Genomic DNA, 18256 nt, shown 5'->3' with positions numbered 1-18256 from the left:
GTGTGTACCTTCAGAAGTACATTGTCATCCAGTAATGTATTTATATAATACCTTTAAATATTTTTTGTAAATACAAATTTTCTCTTCAAAGTGTAAAATTTCTTATTATGCTGGCCACAACAATACGTGACATGTCAATACATAGCAGTGGTGTTCATTTTCTTTATTTATACATACTGACATAGGTGCAAGGGAGTAGGAGGAAAGAGTGTTTTGGTAGTCCTGATGCAATGTTAGAGAAAAGCTGCAAAGGTAAAAATTACACATTTGTATTTCAATTCAATTTTTTCTAAGAAGATCGATTCAATGTTGTACCACAAGGGCTAAATAAGTTATATTTGAGTGGCACTAAAATCAGAATAATTCTCTAGTACCTAAGTATTTAACTCCTCGGTCCACCATGTAGCTTACAGTGCTGACTGCTCTAATATAAAAAAAAAAAGTATAAAAATAGAAGTGTAATGTTTATCTCTACCCATTATTGCAGTTTGCAGTATCTTCGCTAATTTATCCAAAGAACAGAACATAACCACCCAAGTAATGCACGGTGTCAGTTTTTAAGTGGGACAGCAGTTATGCAGATCTTTCTTAGCGTGGCAAGAGCAAAGTTGTAGGTAAAACAGTGTTTTCCAATTGTTTTTCTGTGGTAGTACGGTTTTTGTAACCCAAAAAATCCAAAGGTACACCATGATTCTACCAACGACAAAAGCAGTAAATCTCTTCGACATGCTAAACTATCTAATGGGGCAGGACAGGAACAGCAAAAAAAGCAGCTTGGAGATTGCTGTTCGCAGTCACAGCACTGGTGTAGAGTATAATTTTAAATCACTGAGGGGATGAACAATTGAGAATAGTATTTGCGCAGTTTTAACACGAGTTTTAATGTATGCTCATTTAAGAAATAAATATTCTTTCAATTCAGTCAGTCTTTAGCAAGACATTCAAAGTCAACAGTCGCGTTGGTAGTTTTTTTACTTTGACTTGTCTGTGTCTCATATGCTATACCAATTTGAGAAGTAATACATTGACATTGCTCTCATGTTGCATGTTCAGGTTTAAGGTTATTATTTAAAACTAAACTATGTTGATTCTACATTAATTTTGTGATTCAGTGTGTATTTACTTCATGATTTATGTATTAATTTTATAGTTGCATATTTTAATATTAGATGAGATTAATCGCGATTTAAGTACATACATTTATGCAATTAATTAATTTTTTTATTTGATTCCCAGCCCTAATTAAAACTTTACTGTTTATGTTAACATTAAAGTGACTTCAGTTTTTGACTTTTAATAAATTAGCAAACCTTTCTGAAAATGTTTTCACTTGAGTTATTGAGTATAGATTGATGGACAAAAAGACAACAAATTATCAAGTCAAAATGAAATCTACCAAACAATGTCTGCAGAAAGTGAAGCTGTCTAAATACTTTCTCAATCCATTGTAAATTTCAGAATATTCAAAATGTGATTTTTCTGCAAATTATTCCTAAATATTTGTGTCTATGTTCAGACATTTAAAAGACTTTATATTAAATTTTAAGGAACCAGTATATTTTTCTATACCTAGTATTTCATATTTTGATATATGTTGATGTAATTAACACATTCTTCCTTTTTTCAGTTATCTTTACAGGCAACTCTTACTCTTCTATAGTAAAAATGGCTCAGTAGTAGAAAAATCTATTTTTCAACCTGACTGTACTACCAAGCTACTATGTCTCAAACCTAACATTACTGTTCATCTTTACCTGAATCAATTGCCAAAAGGAACTTCTCAATTTCATATGCAGATGTAAGTGAATTGTCTTAGTTCATATTCGTAACATTTACAATATACTGAGGGCTATTTGAAGGCTACTACAAAAGTCTTTTTTTTTTTTAGTAATTTTTTTTCTTATATGTTCTAGTACCTGTTGTAATGTACAGTGTTTTTTTTTTTTTTTTTGTAATTCCCTTAACGTGTTTTACATAAACATATTCCAATGTATTTGTCTAATAATGCAGAATTGTTACATTTTGGCCACAATGTGTGTAAATATCCAGGAACACAAAATGGTCCTATTTAAAACTGATACACTAGGGGAAAATTCTAGCAAATTATTTTTCTTGATTGTTCAAATAATAAATCACTTTATGATTAATAACTGAAACAATTTGCTATATTGGTACTTAGTAAACATAATATGCAGTAACTTGTGGAAAATACATAATCTTTATTGAGTTTAAAAAGAACCCCCAACACAAACACACTAAGACAGTCCCGGGTTCAAACAAATAGGTGTTTATTGCACAAATACCTCCAAAATGTGCATAAAACAAAGTAGTGTACAGTGTTAGCGATAACATTTTGGTCAGATATGGTCCAGGCACATTAAAAAGTGCATTTAACTGAAAAAACTATCAATGCTATCAAAGTTATCAATGCAATAACCCATAACAAGTGATAACAGTAACTAACACATATTAATACATTATCTACTGCACACAAAGGGAACATAGGTTCGTTTTAAATCACCACATGTGAGATTAGGCATGGCTTTGTTACTCATCCCACTTTATGATGATACTGTGACGTATTTCACAGTTGCATGAGCTGCGGGGGAAAAAGTTTATGATTGCTCAGGACACTTCCCTAGATAGTTGAGTGACAGGACCAGGGTGAGGGAGGAGATAATGGTAAAAGAGCAGAGAGAGGCAGAAAAGTGGATGTTTTCAATTGTTTGTAAACAGTAGGCCTATGCATAAATATATTAAAACAAATGTTAAATAAACATTCAAGTAAAAAAAAAAATGTCTTTTTTTAACAATTGTTCAGAAAAGTAGCATACAGACCATTAGTACACTTGAAGGCTTTGCATAAATGCAAACAGTGCACATTTGATTTTGTGTAAATAAAATACTATGTCTATGTTAATTCCACATTTTTTACAAGAAAGGCTAGCATATTAAAGTGCTCTTCTGTGAGGCATGCTGTTGTTGAGCTACAAATTAGTCCTGACATATTAAATACACATTCTGAAGCACAACCAGAAATTTATGAGCACACAAAGGAGTAGCGCCACTATTTATGCGGTTAAGCACTGAAAAGTTATAGCGCTTTACACTATATAGTAAATGTGATGAAATATAATTTTAAAACTGCACATAATAGAATACTATCAATCACTTAACATGAGTTTGTTGGTTATAGATTCATATTCTGCAATTATGAAGGAGAAAGCTCTTTACAATATTTCTGTCAAAGTACAATGAACTGCTATTTCAAATCTTTTTTTTGTTTGTTTTTTGTTTACTGTTGAAAATTTGCATAACTTTTTGAGTTGACTGATGTAATGTTTACATTGGTTAAAATGGTTATTTTCTTACTATATATTCAGAAGTATTTAATGTTTAATTCAAATTGCACAATATTTACTTTCATATTTCATTCAAATCTTCTGCAAAGATATTTAACTCGTGAATTTGTTTTACATTTATTTACACCTTGTTGACCAATTTATGTATGGCATGGCCATTAAAAATACAATGTTCCTTAACCAGATGGTTTTTCAAGTTACTTATAAAGAGAATGTTACTTAAGTCATGTTGTAACGTTTTTAAGTTGACTAGTTACACAATAAAAAAAATCGAAATTGTGAATCGGTCAAACTTTATGAAAAAACCTAGATTTTTTTTTTCCAATATCGCCCAGCCCTAACTCAAGCCATGGCAAACCGTAAGTTCATTTATAGTTTAGGCTGTAGAACCAATACAATGAGTATTAAAGTCATTTTAAAATGTTAAAATCAATACTTGTTGTTATTTCCATACTTTTAACATCCCTAGATAGACGTGTACTGGTGTTGTCAAATTTGAAAGCAGCATTTCTGTAACTCTGTAGCCACCACAGGGTGCACATAAAAGAAAGACGCAATGAAAATGACGCAATGAAAGTAGAGTGCTAGAAAGTCACACTGCACAACTGGTGGCCATGGGCGTGTGCCACAACTGTTTATAGTTTACTAAGATTATCTGAATAAAGACTGAAAAAGTCATGTAGTATGATGCCATCCATAATGTTACCTTTGCAATTTACTTTTGAAGCAGACAAAATAATTGTATGTTGAAATTTTTTGATAGAACATATGATACTCTTATCTTTTAAGATGGTGCTTTCACTGACATTGCTCCGAGAACCAATAAATAAAAAATAATTTTGAATGTAATTCCAGAAATTAACCCTTAAACAAACCCATTTTATAGTTTAATCAACTCCTTATATAATTTTCATTGTTCCAGGTTTTTTTTGTATAAATAAAAATCACTAGTTGAATAAGTTTAATATGAACTGAGTTTACTTTTTTCCACTTTCCATTTAGGAGATTGAACCCACACTCGGCAGCAACTTACGAACTGAACAACCAGTTGGGATTACATGTAAATGTGGAAGGAAATTTGTTCTCTGTATTTTCCTGCCAGTTTAATCAAGTTGATACTAAATTAATGAGTATATCTGGCATTGACAAGCTGACTCAATGGGAAGTACTTGGCTTTCAAGGAGCTTTGCTTAGCCATTTCATTGAGCCAGTTTATATAAGCAATATTATAATAGGTAAGTATATATTTTTTTTGTTTCATCATCTTGTATGTAACTAAAACCCTTCAGTGAAATCTAATGCAAAATATTTTTCTGTCTCTCTTTTCTAAGTCAGTATACATATGTTCTACATACTGATTGAATATGTAATATAACCTAATGAGGTGGCTGTGTTTCAAAATAATTTTCCAGACACAGCATCATGTTTAGCTGAAGTTTGTAGCAGTAAGCACATTAGAGTAAGATTTGCACAACATCTTGAATTAGTCAGTGCAGTAAAAAAAAGTGGATGTTTTTATAAGATGTCAATGCAACAAATTGCCAGTGTTTTCCCAATGTTTAAGTAACTGTTATTTTTGAATGTTTTTAGGAGATGGAGACTGTAATGATATTGGAGGTATTGAAATCGCACTTAAGCAAAGAGTTGATGGAATCACATCCAAGCTACCCATGTACTACTGTGTCTATAGACCTCATATTAGCTTAGTGCCTGCAGTTTTCCCCCACAGAGTAAAACCTGCACAGAAGTTCATTGGTTTAAATTGGATCCAAGGTGACCTATCTCTGGAAGTTGTGGATGGTAAAATTGGTAAATCAGTGGAAAGGTACTTTTTTCATGCTTAAAATAATTATATTAACGACACTAAACTGAAGAAAAAACATGCCTTTGCCCTTTTGTGTACCTTTTGTTTACTGTCTAGAATAATGTTTTAATTCTCAAACGTAGTTAACAGCCATTAAACTGCTAGGTCACAAAAAAGTATTTTTTTTTTACTAATCTTTATGCAGATGCTTCTTTGCAAATGCATACATTTCACTCCCACCATGTGGAAATAACAATGCCAGTGAAAGTCAAAGAAGCCATTATGAGGCTGAAAAACAAGAATAAAATTGTTAGAGAAATCAGTAAAACCACAGAATTACCTGAATTAATTCTCTGGAATATCATTAAGAAGAAAGAACACACTGGAAAGCTAAAAAATCACAAAGGGAATGGGAGGCCAAGGAAGACCTCCATTGTTGATAAAAGAAGAATCCTCACCATGGTAATGAAAAAGCTCAAAACACCTGTCCACTGGATCAGAAATATTCTTCAGGAGACAGATTTTGTCAGAAATCACTATCTGCCGAAGACTTCATGAGCCGAAATACAGAGGCAATACTTCAAGATTCAAGCTACTAGTTAGCCACAGAAGCATGATAGCCAGATTACAGTTTGTGAAAAAGTACTTAAAAGAGCCTACAGAATTCTGGGAAGAGGTCTTATGGACAGATGAGACAAAGATGAACCTGCTTCTGAGTGATGGCAAGAGCAAAGTGTGGAGACAAAAAGGAACTGTCTAAGATCCAAAGCATTCCACCTCATTTGTTAACCATGGTGTTAGGGGTTAGGCATGTATGGCTGCCACAGGTACAGGCACAGTTATCTTCATTGATGATGGAACTGATGTCAATAGTTACACATTGAATTCTGAGGTCTCATCATTTGCGTGAGAGGGACAGCTAGAGCTGAGCTCCATTAGTAGCGGCGTTATTTTATCTTTTTTTTTTTTCTAGCATCCCAAGGTATCCTGTATTTTCATTATACATGAGTATAAATAAGCATGAACAGCAAATATAGGGCTCAGAAAGAAAGGGATAAGGCAGCTAAACTTTCATCAAAGTCAAAATCAGTCTCTGCCAAGACTAGAAGCTACAGCATTGACTCTGGCCAAAAACAAAAGTAGGAGACATTTGCCAGAATTATCTATATATATATATATATATATATATATATATAATTCACTAAGGCAAGACAACCATGGAAAGCACGGCGGAAGGGGCGTTGATTCACTAAGCCACCGACAAGTAAGACACCTATGGCGCACGCAGGAAGGAGCCACGCCCACCAACTCCAAGACCATTAGATACAACGACAACTCGCAGAGCCACGCCCACCAACTCGCACGCGATGACACAGAAAAACCGGCTTCATTTATATTCACTACTTTGAATTTTCATTCAGCCACTTTGACTGTTCATAGAGTCATGTTTCTCGCGGAGGTGAATCGCCATATGCAGCATGTAAAACAGTTTGCGAAGGGTATCCCATGGGATCATTAAAACGATCCTTTACAACAGTTTTGCAGTTTTCGGTTACGATGCACGACCGCGTGCATCATAGCAAACTGTTTTACACGCTACATACAGCAATTCGCATCCGCAACAAACATGCGTCTTCTTAGATGCTCCTGCAGGAACACGAAAGATGTTTCCCTGCCCATCAACACTTTTTTTCACCGGCCCGCGTCTACCCTCGCTCTCTAGGCATTTACACTGCCTGCCCATGTGCCCAGACGAAAAAACTCACCGACCACCCAGTTAGTCCCTTTCGTCTGTGCTAGGAGTCCAAATGTACGTCTGAGCCACGTTGACTTTTCATTATTCTTTTCGGTTTCAACACCTGACCGCATCCACCATGAAAAACCATGCGAAGGGAACAACGAAGCCCCACCTTGCTACTACCGTGGTCGGGTGTCTTGGTGGATTATATATAGAAAAGCAGCCACAACAACACAGAGCAATGAAAAGTCTACGTGAATCACAGGTGCATCTGGACTGTGCAAAGACTACAACGACTCAAATGCCAAGTTGGAGGTGGGCACATGAGCAGGCAGTGCATACTGAACGCGAAATTCAGTCACGGACGATTGTGCGTTGGTTCGTTCCGTGCATTGTTACAATGTTGCTTTTCTTGCTGATTTATTTCATTACCGATTTTACAAATGTTAATTTTCTCCCTGTGCTTAAAAATCATTAAAAAACCGGCCTGATTATGCTGCGTTTGGTACGCCGCGGGTTGGCTAGTAGATACTATTTCTTTTTCAGCTACCTTTACCTTTTTTCCCTCGTAAATTATTATATTGAAATTTCTTTCATTGAATATATGTATTTCTGGCAACCACAAAATAACTTGCAATTTACTTTTTTTTTTCTCTCCATTTCATATCCTTGATTTATTGCATTGGGAATGTACTATTATACGTTATGTCAAACTCCATGGGAACTGTTTAATATCATTTCCTTGGTTTATTGTATTGGAACTTTACTTTCAAAAGATACCTCAATTTTAACCTTTTCAACACTGCTGCTTTGCGGTTCATTTTGTTTTGGACATGCTGTGTATCTCTTGACATGTCAGAGGAGCGGGACTTCATGACGTGTGGCAAAATGGGCAGTGTTATTGGGCGGGGTTAGGGAGAGAAGGAGAGCTTTGCTATTTCTATTTTATACTTTTAACCCCAGTAGCCTTTAATGCCAACACAATAGGCTTCATAGCCTTACCACCCAGCAATAATATGAAATGTTGGTCAAAGCTATTAAATGTAAAACTTAAGACTACAAAATGTCAATAAAAGTTCAGAAGCAGTTTTTTTATTACCAAACAGTGAACTTTTTGAACTGGAGTGTCAAACGTCTCAATCATGAACTCTAGTGAAAGAAAGTATTCCCTCAACAAACAGGTTAAAATGCCAAGATAGTATTTTTACAGGAGATTTTTTTACAATTGCAAAGGGATTGGTTTGGTCAAATTGGTCACTCCAGCTTTAGAAAACTAGAGGGGCGGGAATCTTAATACACAGAGCTATCTCATTTGTAGCGTCAGAAGTAGTATGTGATCCTGAAGGGCGATCTGTCATGGTGATGGGCAATTTATTTAATACTAAAGTGATTCTGATAAATATTTATACACCTAATGTGGACGATAGAGATTTAATCCAAAATGTATTTGCATCTATCCCTAATGTAAACACTCAAAATTATAATGGCGGTAGGCTTTAAATCCAGACCTCAATGGGTCTTCAGCTACAGTGATGATAACCTCTAATACTGCAGCAATAATTACATAGTTTTGTAACAGATCAGAACTTTTTAGACCCATGGAGGTTTTTAAATCCTAACTTTAAAACATATTCCTTCTCACAGGATAATCATTTTTACTCAAGAATTTATTATTTCTTCATAAACAATTTTTTTGCCCGTTATTAAATCATGTAAGTACAACACTATTGTTATCTCCACCCATACCCCTCATCATGGAGCTTAACTTGCTATGCCTTACACGCATCTCATAGCTGATATCCTAACCCCCTCTCATTAGCTAATAAACACTGTACAGAATTCATATCTAAGAAAATTGATTATTTTCTAGAGGCAGAAGCTTCCTCAGAGGTATCTGAAGGAATTATCTGTGAAACTCTGAAGGCATTTTCAAGAGAACAGATTATTTCTTGTCTTTCTCACAAAAATAAATTGGAAACCAAGAGGTTCTAGAATATGCCAGGTCTCCAAATAAGGTGCTTTATAGGAAAAGACAGGTTTTGCAGTCAGAATTTAACCACTTGACTGCTAAAGAAATGGAACAGTTCATCTTTAAACTGTGACATTATTATAAACATTGGAGAGAAGGTCAGTAAGATTTTAGCTCCACAAATCCACAAGCAGGAAGTCTACAGTGCAATAACAGCAATTACTAACACAGACAGATAAAATCATAGACCATACAAATCTAACCTGGAAATTTATAGAATACTATAAGTTCTTATATTTTACTCAGTCTAAAGAAGATAAGACACAATCTAATGGGTTCTTTGAATCTAATGAGTTCTACCACAGCTAGATACTCTTAGAGATGTGGAACTGAATAAAAATGTGACACTCTCAGAATTACTAGACACTATAATCTCACTTGAAAGTGGGAAAACAGCTGGTCCTGATGGCTACCCAGTGGAATTTTATAAAACATTTTCAATAAATTAGCTCCATTATAGGGCAGCACGGTGATGCAGTGGGTAGCGCTGCAGCCTCGCAGTTAGGAGACCTGGGTTCGCTTCCCAGGTCCACCCTGCGTAGAGTTTGCATGTTCTTCCCATGTCTGCATGGGTTTCCTCCGGGTACTCCGGTTTCCTCCCACAGTCCAAAGACATGCAGGTTAGGTGCATTGGTGATCCTAACTAGTCCCTAGTATATGCTTGGGGTGTTTGTGTGTGTGTGTGTGTGTGTGCACCCTGCAATGGACCCCCGTGACCCTTTAGTTAGGATATAGCGGGTTGGATAATGGATGGGTGGATAGCTCCACTATTATTGGCAACATTTATAGAAGCTAAAAACTACAAAATTCTATCTCAAACTTTTCAACAAGTATTAATTTCTCATTCTAAGAAAAATAATGACTTGCTACAATATGCATCATACAGACCAATCTCACTCCTAAATAATAATGTTAAGATACTCTCCGAATTCTAGCTAGAAGGGTTGGAAAAATTGCTTCCTTCTGTAAAATCAAACTATCTTCATTAAAGACAGACACTTAGCTTCAAGTCTTCAATGTTTGTTTAACTTAATATTTTCACACATTATATCTAACACCGCAGATATCTTACTGTCTTTGAATGCAGTAAGCTCATCGCTTTTGAGCTAATTAGCTATATACTTTAGAAATGCATCACAGAGAGAAGGGATTTTCAGAGAAGGACTTGAACAGAAAACATGATTATATGCAGATGAGATATGCACTAACAGATTTTCAAAAGATATCTGGACACAAAATGAATTTGATTAGTAGTGTGCTTTTTTCCAGTGAACTCTCTAGCACACAATACTAGACTGGACGCCTTCCCATTTATCTTAACAGATCAGTTTAAATATCATAGAGTAACTATCACAATTAAACATAAGGCTCTTTTTCCACAACATTTTGCTGTCTGCATGGAAAAAATTAAACAAGAAGTGAATAGATGGTCCACCCTCCTCACATTAGCAGGGAGAATCAACACTATTAAGATAAACATCCTTCCCAAGCTTCTTTTTCTATTTTAAACCATCCCCATAAACCTTAACAAATCTTTTTTTAAGATATTAGATTCAATCATATCCTCATTTATTTGGAATTCTTAACTCCCACGCATCCAATGGGAAACTCTACAATGACCTAAAGCAAAATAGGGCATGGCACTACGTAACTTTCAATTTTATTACTGAGCGGCAAATATGCAGGCCATAAAGACCTCGATATTGACACAAATTGTTCAACATATACAAGCCTGTTCTACAACAGAAATAAAATCTTGCAGTACTTTATTGTATTTCTTGCTATATGCTCCAGTAAATACAAACTAATCCAGTTACCCTTCATTCACTTAAAATATGCAACCAATGTAGGAAACACTTTAAGACGGAGAAGCTCTTAGCTGTTGCACCTCTGTATGACAACCACTGTTTTCACTTTATTAAACATACACAGTATTTAATGGTTAGAAAATGTCTGGGATTAAAACATTTTAGACTTGTACGGTGGAACCTTGGGTCACGAATGTCTCGGAACATGTTCAAATTGGGTGACGAACAAGCCGGTTTCCCTTCCGGTTCGTATGCGCCGATGATTTCCGCAGGTTCGAAGAAAATTGAAATCGAATTAAAGAAAGAAATTATTGAAAATTATGAGCGTGGCGTTCGTGTTGCTGATCTTACCGCCAAGTACAAGAAGTCAAAATCTACAATTTCGACTATTCTAAAGCAGAAAGAAGCCATTAAAGCAGCTGATGTTGCAAAATGAGTTATAGTGCTAACTAAGCAGAAGCCTCAAGTGCTGGAAGAGGTGGAAAAACTGTTGCTAGTGTGGTTGAATGAGAAGAAACTTGCAGGGGATAGCGTAAGTGAGGCGATGTTATGCGAGAAAGCCAGGAAGATTCATGGCAATTTGCTGCAAGGTTAGTTTTCTTGGTTGTTTATGGTTAGTTTTTGTATAAATTAAGGATTTCTCAAATTTTCTTTTTTTCCCTGTGATTAAAACTTATTAAAAAAAAAAAAAAAATGTGTTTACAGCAAGCGGTTCGTAAGGCTTTAGTGTGAACTCTTGCAATGTTAGTTTTCTCTGTTCAAGGTTTTCTCAGTGTTATTCAATGTTTTTACATTTAGTTTACTATTACACTGTGCATTCTATGGTATAATTAACTATTTTTGTGCTTAAAAATATTTAAAGAAATATATATTTACATACAGTTCGTACGGTCTGGAACAGATTAATTGTATTTACATACGATCCTATGGGGGAAATTGGTTCGGGGTCGAGGTTCCACTTTACATCTATAATGTTTTTGCATCCTCCGAGCAGTTAAGCTTAACATTTAACTTCTTATCAACACTACTTAGAAACTAGAAACTTTGCTAAACCGATCCTGCCCAATTTTCCTCACCTTCCAAATATTTTTATTCCAGAAGAAATATTAATCAGTCTTGAAGACTCGGATAGCGTCTCCACAATTTATAAAAACATTTTAAAGTCCCTTTCAAAGATCCCAGGGCACAATGTAGAAAGGGTCTTTCATTTAACATTTCACAAAAAGAATGAAAGGCAGCCATGCACAGAATACACTGCAGCTCTATATGCACAAAGCACTCAATTATTCAACTTAAAATCTTTTATAGTGCTCATTTGCTTACATTAAAAATATCCAAAATGTTTCCCTGACGAGATTCAACCTGTGAAAGTTGCAATCTAGCTCCAACCTCACTGGGCCACATGGTTTGGGCATGCACCAAATTAACATTTTTTTTGAATACTTACAAGACAGTTTTGGTATCACGATCACTCCTAACCCATTTACATGCTGTTTGGTGTATTCCCAGATGAGCTTTAATTGGAGAAGGACAAACAAATTGTAATTGCCTTTATCTCACTATAAACACATAGACTTACTTATCTTGCTCAACTGGAAGAATCCAAACCCACCACTTTTTAGTATGTTGGTAACTGATGTCCTATACTATCTGAAACTGGAAAAAAACTCAAAATTCTCACTCAAAGAATCTGTTCAAGACAAGATGGTAGGATCTAATCAATAACATTTTAGATTAAGCTTCTATATCGGGGGAAAGGATACTCTTCCTTCCTTGCTGCTTCAAAGATTTGCTCTGTTGGCTGTCTCCTCTCTTTCTTTTGGGTAGGGTTGAATTTTGGTTTTGTTAAGTTTGATTTGATTGTATGGATTGTTATTGGCCTTTAGTTAAAATGAATACCTTTTTTTTTTAATTCTGAAGTGTATAGAAATATCTGCTCAAGTTCTAGTAAATGCCTCTAAACTCATTTGATGGTGATTCATCCTACAATAAGATAATGATCCCAAACATACTTCTAAGGCAACAGAGAGTTTTGCAAACCAGTCTCCTGATTTAAATCCAATTGAGCATGCCTTCTATATGCTGTAGAGTAAACTTAAGGGGACAACCCCAAAACAAGCAGATACTGAAGATGGCTGTATTAAAAGATTGGTGGAGGATCGCCCGACAAGATACTCAGCACCTGGTAATATCTATGAATCGCAGACTTCATTCATGCATTGCATGCAAGAGATATGCAACAAAGTACTAGATATGGCTGGTTTAATATACTGGACCTGCTATTGCTATGTCTCAAAGATGAAGATGCCCTGAACTAGGGAGACCGTGTAGAAAAAGCGTTGTCATTTCTACAATGTATGACCGAAATATATGTACTCTTAAAATCTGCAATGGACATTTTAATTCTGTCTGAAGTATTTCATTTGTTATTTTAAACCGTGGAGCAGAAGGATAAATCAAGGTAAATGTGTCTTTGTCCCAAACATTATGGGTTGCACTGCATATTCTACACTCCTATCAGAAGGTATCTGATCTTTTGTGCATCTCTTAAGTTATCTTTAAGCATATCTTGATAAACATTTGTGCATACACTAAATGTATTTGTTGTCTTGTACCTAGTAGTTGCATGTCATTATCATTATTTTTTGTATTCATAGTGGAATAATTTATCAACCCATTTCTAGTTCTGTTGGTTCTGTCCATCCATATTCAACTATTTTTTTCTTGCGAATACTGGTTTTTCATGTGGACTTTAACTGTGGTATTAGTCTTGATGTTTGGAATCATCAGATTTTGAACACATTTCCTTTTCATCAAAACAATCAGGCTGACCTATTCATCTGTTAATGTAAGCTCTTGATTTTCGTATTATGCTTACAGTGTATCCCAGTGCTTGATTTAACTACTAGATTAATTAGTCACTTTTATGCATGTGATGTCTTGCCAGTGGGAGATGTTACAATAAACTCAAAGCTCAATCAAAATCAGTGATGGTATTTTTACATACCCATATGCAATGGCAATCATTGCGTCACAGTTGAGGGAATCTGATTTTACCAAAGATAACACCTATGCCAGTTACTATTAGATAACTGAGTTTAATACCTTTTCAGTGATGTATATTGTCTGTGATTGGTCACTTGCTCTACATGTCACATTCATGCGTTGGAGACAGGAAATATATTGCTTATATGGCAGCTAATCTTTCCTTTTTGTTAAGTGCATGTGAGTGTGCATTTGAATAGTTTGGTTGATGTGCAATAACACTTGAAGTTGGTACTAAGGAAATGTCATCTTCAAAAAAAATAGAAATACAGTTAAAGAAGTCCTAGAAAAGTTACAGAAAGCTAGGGATACGGAATATGAAGACCTTGAATCATTTTTGACTATTTTGAGAAAGACGTGTTTGCTGAAGGACTCTTGATTTGTAAGTATTCTGTACTGCATAGTATAACTTTGAAGTGTTGCAGCATACACTTTTACAGTTCCATCGTCAAGGGTTCAATTACCATATCCAGACAGCTTTCTGCTGTACATTCTAGCTGTGTTAATTTTCTAAGCAGTGCTCTCCCAGTTTCACCTTCGTTGCATACTTACTCGGAAGTTTCACATGAGGAATCCTTTGATCTAGTGTTGGACGGTATACCGGTTCATACCGAAAACCGTTTATTCTTGTTATGATATGGATTTTTCTTATACCGCAACACCGGTTTAAATTGCCTAAACGACGTTCGGAACATGGCACAGCGGGAAACTGTTCAAGGGGGGACCTTTTTCACTGCTACACCACTAATCACATGCATTAGTGTAGGTGTGGCGCGGGGGCTCTTTTTCATTGCTACACCGCTAAATAGGCATGCGATGGAGTACATGCAGTAGTATATGTATTGCGGGATGAAAATGTACAGAGAACATTCCAAAACTGAAGCTGTAGCTGAAGGTAAAGTTGAACATGATGACACAGAAGAACTTTTGCCGAAAAAAAGTCCCATCCATTGCCTGGAGATACTTTGGTTTTAAAAGGTCGGATGTGGACCATTATATTCAAATGTGTGAATACTGTTTCTATACTACTGGATAATAGTGCAAGCCAAGTTGTACTTGTTTGTTTTTTTTTGTTTTTTTTTTCTCTTCAGTACAGTGTAATGTGCCTGGGTACTGTGTAATAGTGTGACGACATGTTGACTTTATTCTCGACATTTCTACTTTATTCTCGCTGTTTATGTCAATATTAAAGTCGAACATCATAAACTAAACCTCCTTGTAAAATGAATATTTAATTTACTAGATTTTCTCAAACCCCATCATAAGTTATATAGCACATTAAATTCTTGGTGTTAAGTGTTCCCCGAGCCATGTTAAATCGGTACATGCTTCTTAAACTGAGTTCCTCTTGTACTGAGGAGGTGCCGACAGTGATCGCCGCACAGAATACAATCACTTCATGATATTCCTGCTCCCTGAACATTTAGAATATTAAGATAAATACTTGATATCATTTTCATGATGAAATGCATTAAAACGTGTTAATCATGTGGGGGTACGGGGAACACTTAACGCAAAGCATTTAATGTGCTGCATTAACTTATAACGGGGTTTGAGAAAATCTAGTAAATGAAACATTGATTTTAGGATGAAGTTTAGTTTATGACATTCTAGTTTAATTATAAAAACTATGAGAATAAAGTGGAAATGTCGAAATTAATCTCGACAACGTGACAAAATTAAAGAGAAAATGTCGAGAATAAAGTCAACATGTCGACTTTGTTCCCGACGTATAGTTTGTTTTTCTCTTCCCTGTGTCCGTATTTTTTTTTTCCCCTCACCTTTTACCTAATACTATTTCGTAGGGCTATACCACAAATAGCACTATAAATGCAAGTTGCAGTTTTATTATTTATGTATATAGCTTAGCTTGAAGCAAGGTCCATATATTGCAATTTGCCTAAATGATGGTTCAGTTGGTAAAGATGTCAGCACCAAGTTGCACTTGTTTTATTCTATTTTATTTTTATTTGGTGAATACTGTGTAATGCACCTGGGCTTGAAGTCTTGAACTAATAGTATTATTACTGGAAGTTGCACAATTATTTATTTTATTTTTTTTTATTTATTAGTTTAAATATAATGCAGTTTAGTGATGGTAAAGTTGTTTAAAAAGTCACTTTAACGTGTCAGTGGACAGAGATTAACAATAACAAAAAGTGTAGTTGGTTTGCAAAAAATAATTACTATTTATTCCTTTTCTAAGACATGTTCAGTGCAATACAACTTTTGACAAGCACCTGTAGATATTTTACTAAGTCTGAATGCCTCTTGGGTTTAAAATATGTTGTCAAAAATAGAATTTAAGTTGTTTGCAAAATTTGTTCAATAAAAAGGTTCTATATTTTGCCTGCATCTGTCATGCAGTGTGATTCCTTCTCTTCATTAGTGCCACCCCCTTGAAAACTATCACTTTATGGGGCCATGCAAACTTTATTAATACTCGTGTGCACATTAAAATGTTTTTTTTTTTTTTGTTTTTTTTTTTGTACAATGCTCAGACAGTGGAATAGGTTATTCTTAGCTAGTCTACTGCAGTAATTGCAGTGGAAAATGTGGTTAACATCCACTCATGCATGGGGGAAAAAATACCATTGAAACCGGGATAATTTAGAAAAATACCGTGATATAGAATTTTGGTCATACCACCCAGCACTACTTTGATCAAATGTCACACCTGCCTTAACAATTTAATGTGGGGAACCCTTCTCATTCCCACCCCCCAAAATCAATCGAATGTCCTTGTATCATGCTGCTTGCGTCGCAGTTCTGCAAGCACATAAGAAAAAAAAAATTCAGCTAGTGTCTAGTTCAAAGTCATAATTCACCCGCACTGAAACCCCCAACAACTGAGTGGATAGATGTTCTTTTGCTTTTGTTTTTTTTTGTTTAAAACTTCTTTTTAGTAGTGCTCGCTTGATTCTAGGGTTGTGCATCATAAAATGTGTTGGTTTTGTACTAGGGCTGAGCCAGTGGTCGATGATAATATCCATCGCTTTTTGGCTAGATCCATTAGCAATGTAAATAAACATCATCAATTGGTTTCAAACATTTGCAGAAATTTCCTCAAAGTGCCAGACTACAGCCATCAATTCCTTTTTTAATCTTTAACTTTAAAGAAAAATAAACCTTTGCTTTTTTTTCTTTTCAGAATCCATCTTGTCCTCTTTTCTCCTCTATCAACCCAGAGGGTTGCTACAGTCGAAATGTAATTGTGCTGTATACACATGATAATAAATCTGACATAAATTGATTACATTATAAATCAAAGCAGTGCCCTACATTTTTTTTTTAAAGTGCCAGTGGCATTGTTCTCCTGCATGCACATTGTACATTGCAAGCTTGCATTACAATCCACCCTCAACCTTTTGTGCTTTTTGCAGCATTTCATTTGCACGCATGATAAGAAAAGGCAAAATATGCACTACACCCAAGCCACAATCAAATATGAAGTACAAATTTTTTCCATAACGCATGCATTTTTTGTTCAGTTTTTGTTGACAGGGAACAATGGAGGCAATTTTTCAAATTCTATTTTATCTTGAGGCATATTTACATTTAGAGTTTCATGCCAATGCAGCATTATGATTTTAAATTGGAACAAATCGCCTTTTGAATCACTGTAATAAGATTACTGCAAACTAGTACGTGTGCTACTTGGGCAGAGCAGCTAATTACAAGCATCTCTCAAACCCCATCCCTACATCCTGCAACGACTTTGTAAATCATCAATGTTTTGATATGACAATTTGAACCTTTAAGACATCGTAAACCCTGTTATGTACTATAAAATCCAGTTTATTTTTTTTAAAGAACTCCTTAAAGAGTTTAATTTGGTCGATATTGGTGTAAACAAAGGTTTTTAATCTTTTTTTCAAATTGGATCGTATTCACTATTGTTCAGCCATTTGCAGCTCCTTTATTACATGAGAAGAATAATAGTTGTTTTTTATGAGTTATGTCATTTAGGCACAATAAAGCCAGAAACCTTTTAAGGGGTTAGTTATAACTGAAACAAAAACATTAACTGTAGTCTGCTCAGATTATCAGGGAGGAAAAAAAATTCAAAATGAAGTCTGAAAGAAACAAAACCAACCTGTTAATTACACGCAAGCTGAACATCCAAGGGTGACAAAGTCAAAAAATTGGTCTATGCAGATTTAGTAGTTTAGAAATTAATTTGTGCTGAGAAATAGGCATGTGGTTAGAATGAAACCAGAACGGGTTACAAAATGAATTAGTATAAGGATAAAATTAGGACTTGATAAAATCTTATTTTCTAATAATTAACATTCACAATTTGATCTAAACACTTGTATTTAAGAAGACTGTGGGGCTCTTTCTTAGCGATGACTCTTCTCTTCTAAGGGTATTCTTAATTTTTTTTAAATACTGCTGTTTATGTTAATAGTATTTCATTTGAATTCATGTGGTAAAACCATTCACTCAGTACAATCATGAAATTAATTA

At 35.0% G+C, this 18256-nt stretch overlaps 1 protein-coding gene across 3 annotated transcripts in view; it reads left to right on the top strand.

Annotated features, from left to right (window-relative positions):
• Positions 1–18256, top strand: part of adad1 (adenosine deaminase domain containing 1 (testis-specific)) — a 137126-nt gene that overhangs the window by 86232 nt on the left and 32638 nt on the right. For all 3 annotated transcript variants that reach the window (XM_039751235.1, XM_039751234.1, XM_039751236.1), the window contains 3 exons: positions 1628–1798; positions 4365–4597; positions 4953–5187. In XM_039751235.1, coding sequence (XP_039607169.1) covers positions 1628–1798; positions 4365–4597; positions 4953–5187 — 639 coding nt within the window. The remainder of the gene's footprint in view (positions 1–1627; positions 1799–4364; positions 4598–4952; positions 5188–18256) is intronic.

This window comes from Polypterus senegalus, chromosome 4 (genome assembly GCF_016835505.1).
Source record: "Polypterus senegalus isolate Bchr_013 chromosome 4, ASM1683550v1, whole genome shotgun sequence".
NCBI lineage: Eukaryota > Metazoa > Chordata > Cladistia > Polypteriformes > Polypteridae > Polypterus > Polypterus senegalus.
The sequence above is the reverse complement of the archived record's forward strand: the minus strand, read 5'-3'. Positions and strand labels throughout refer to the sequence as shown.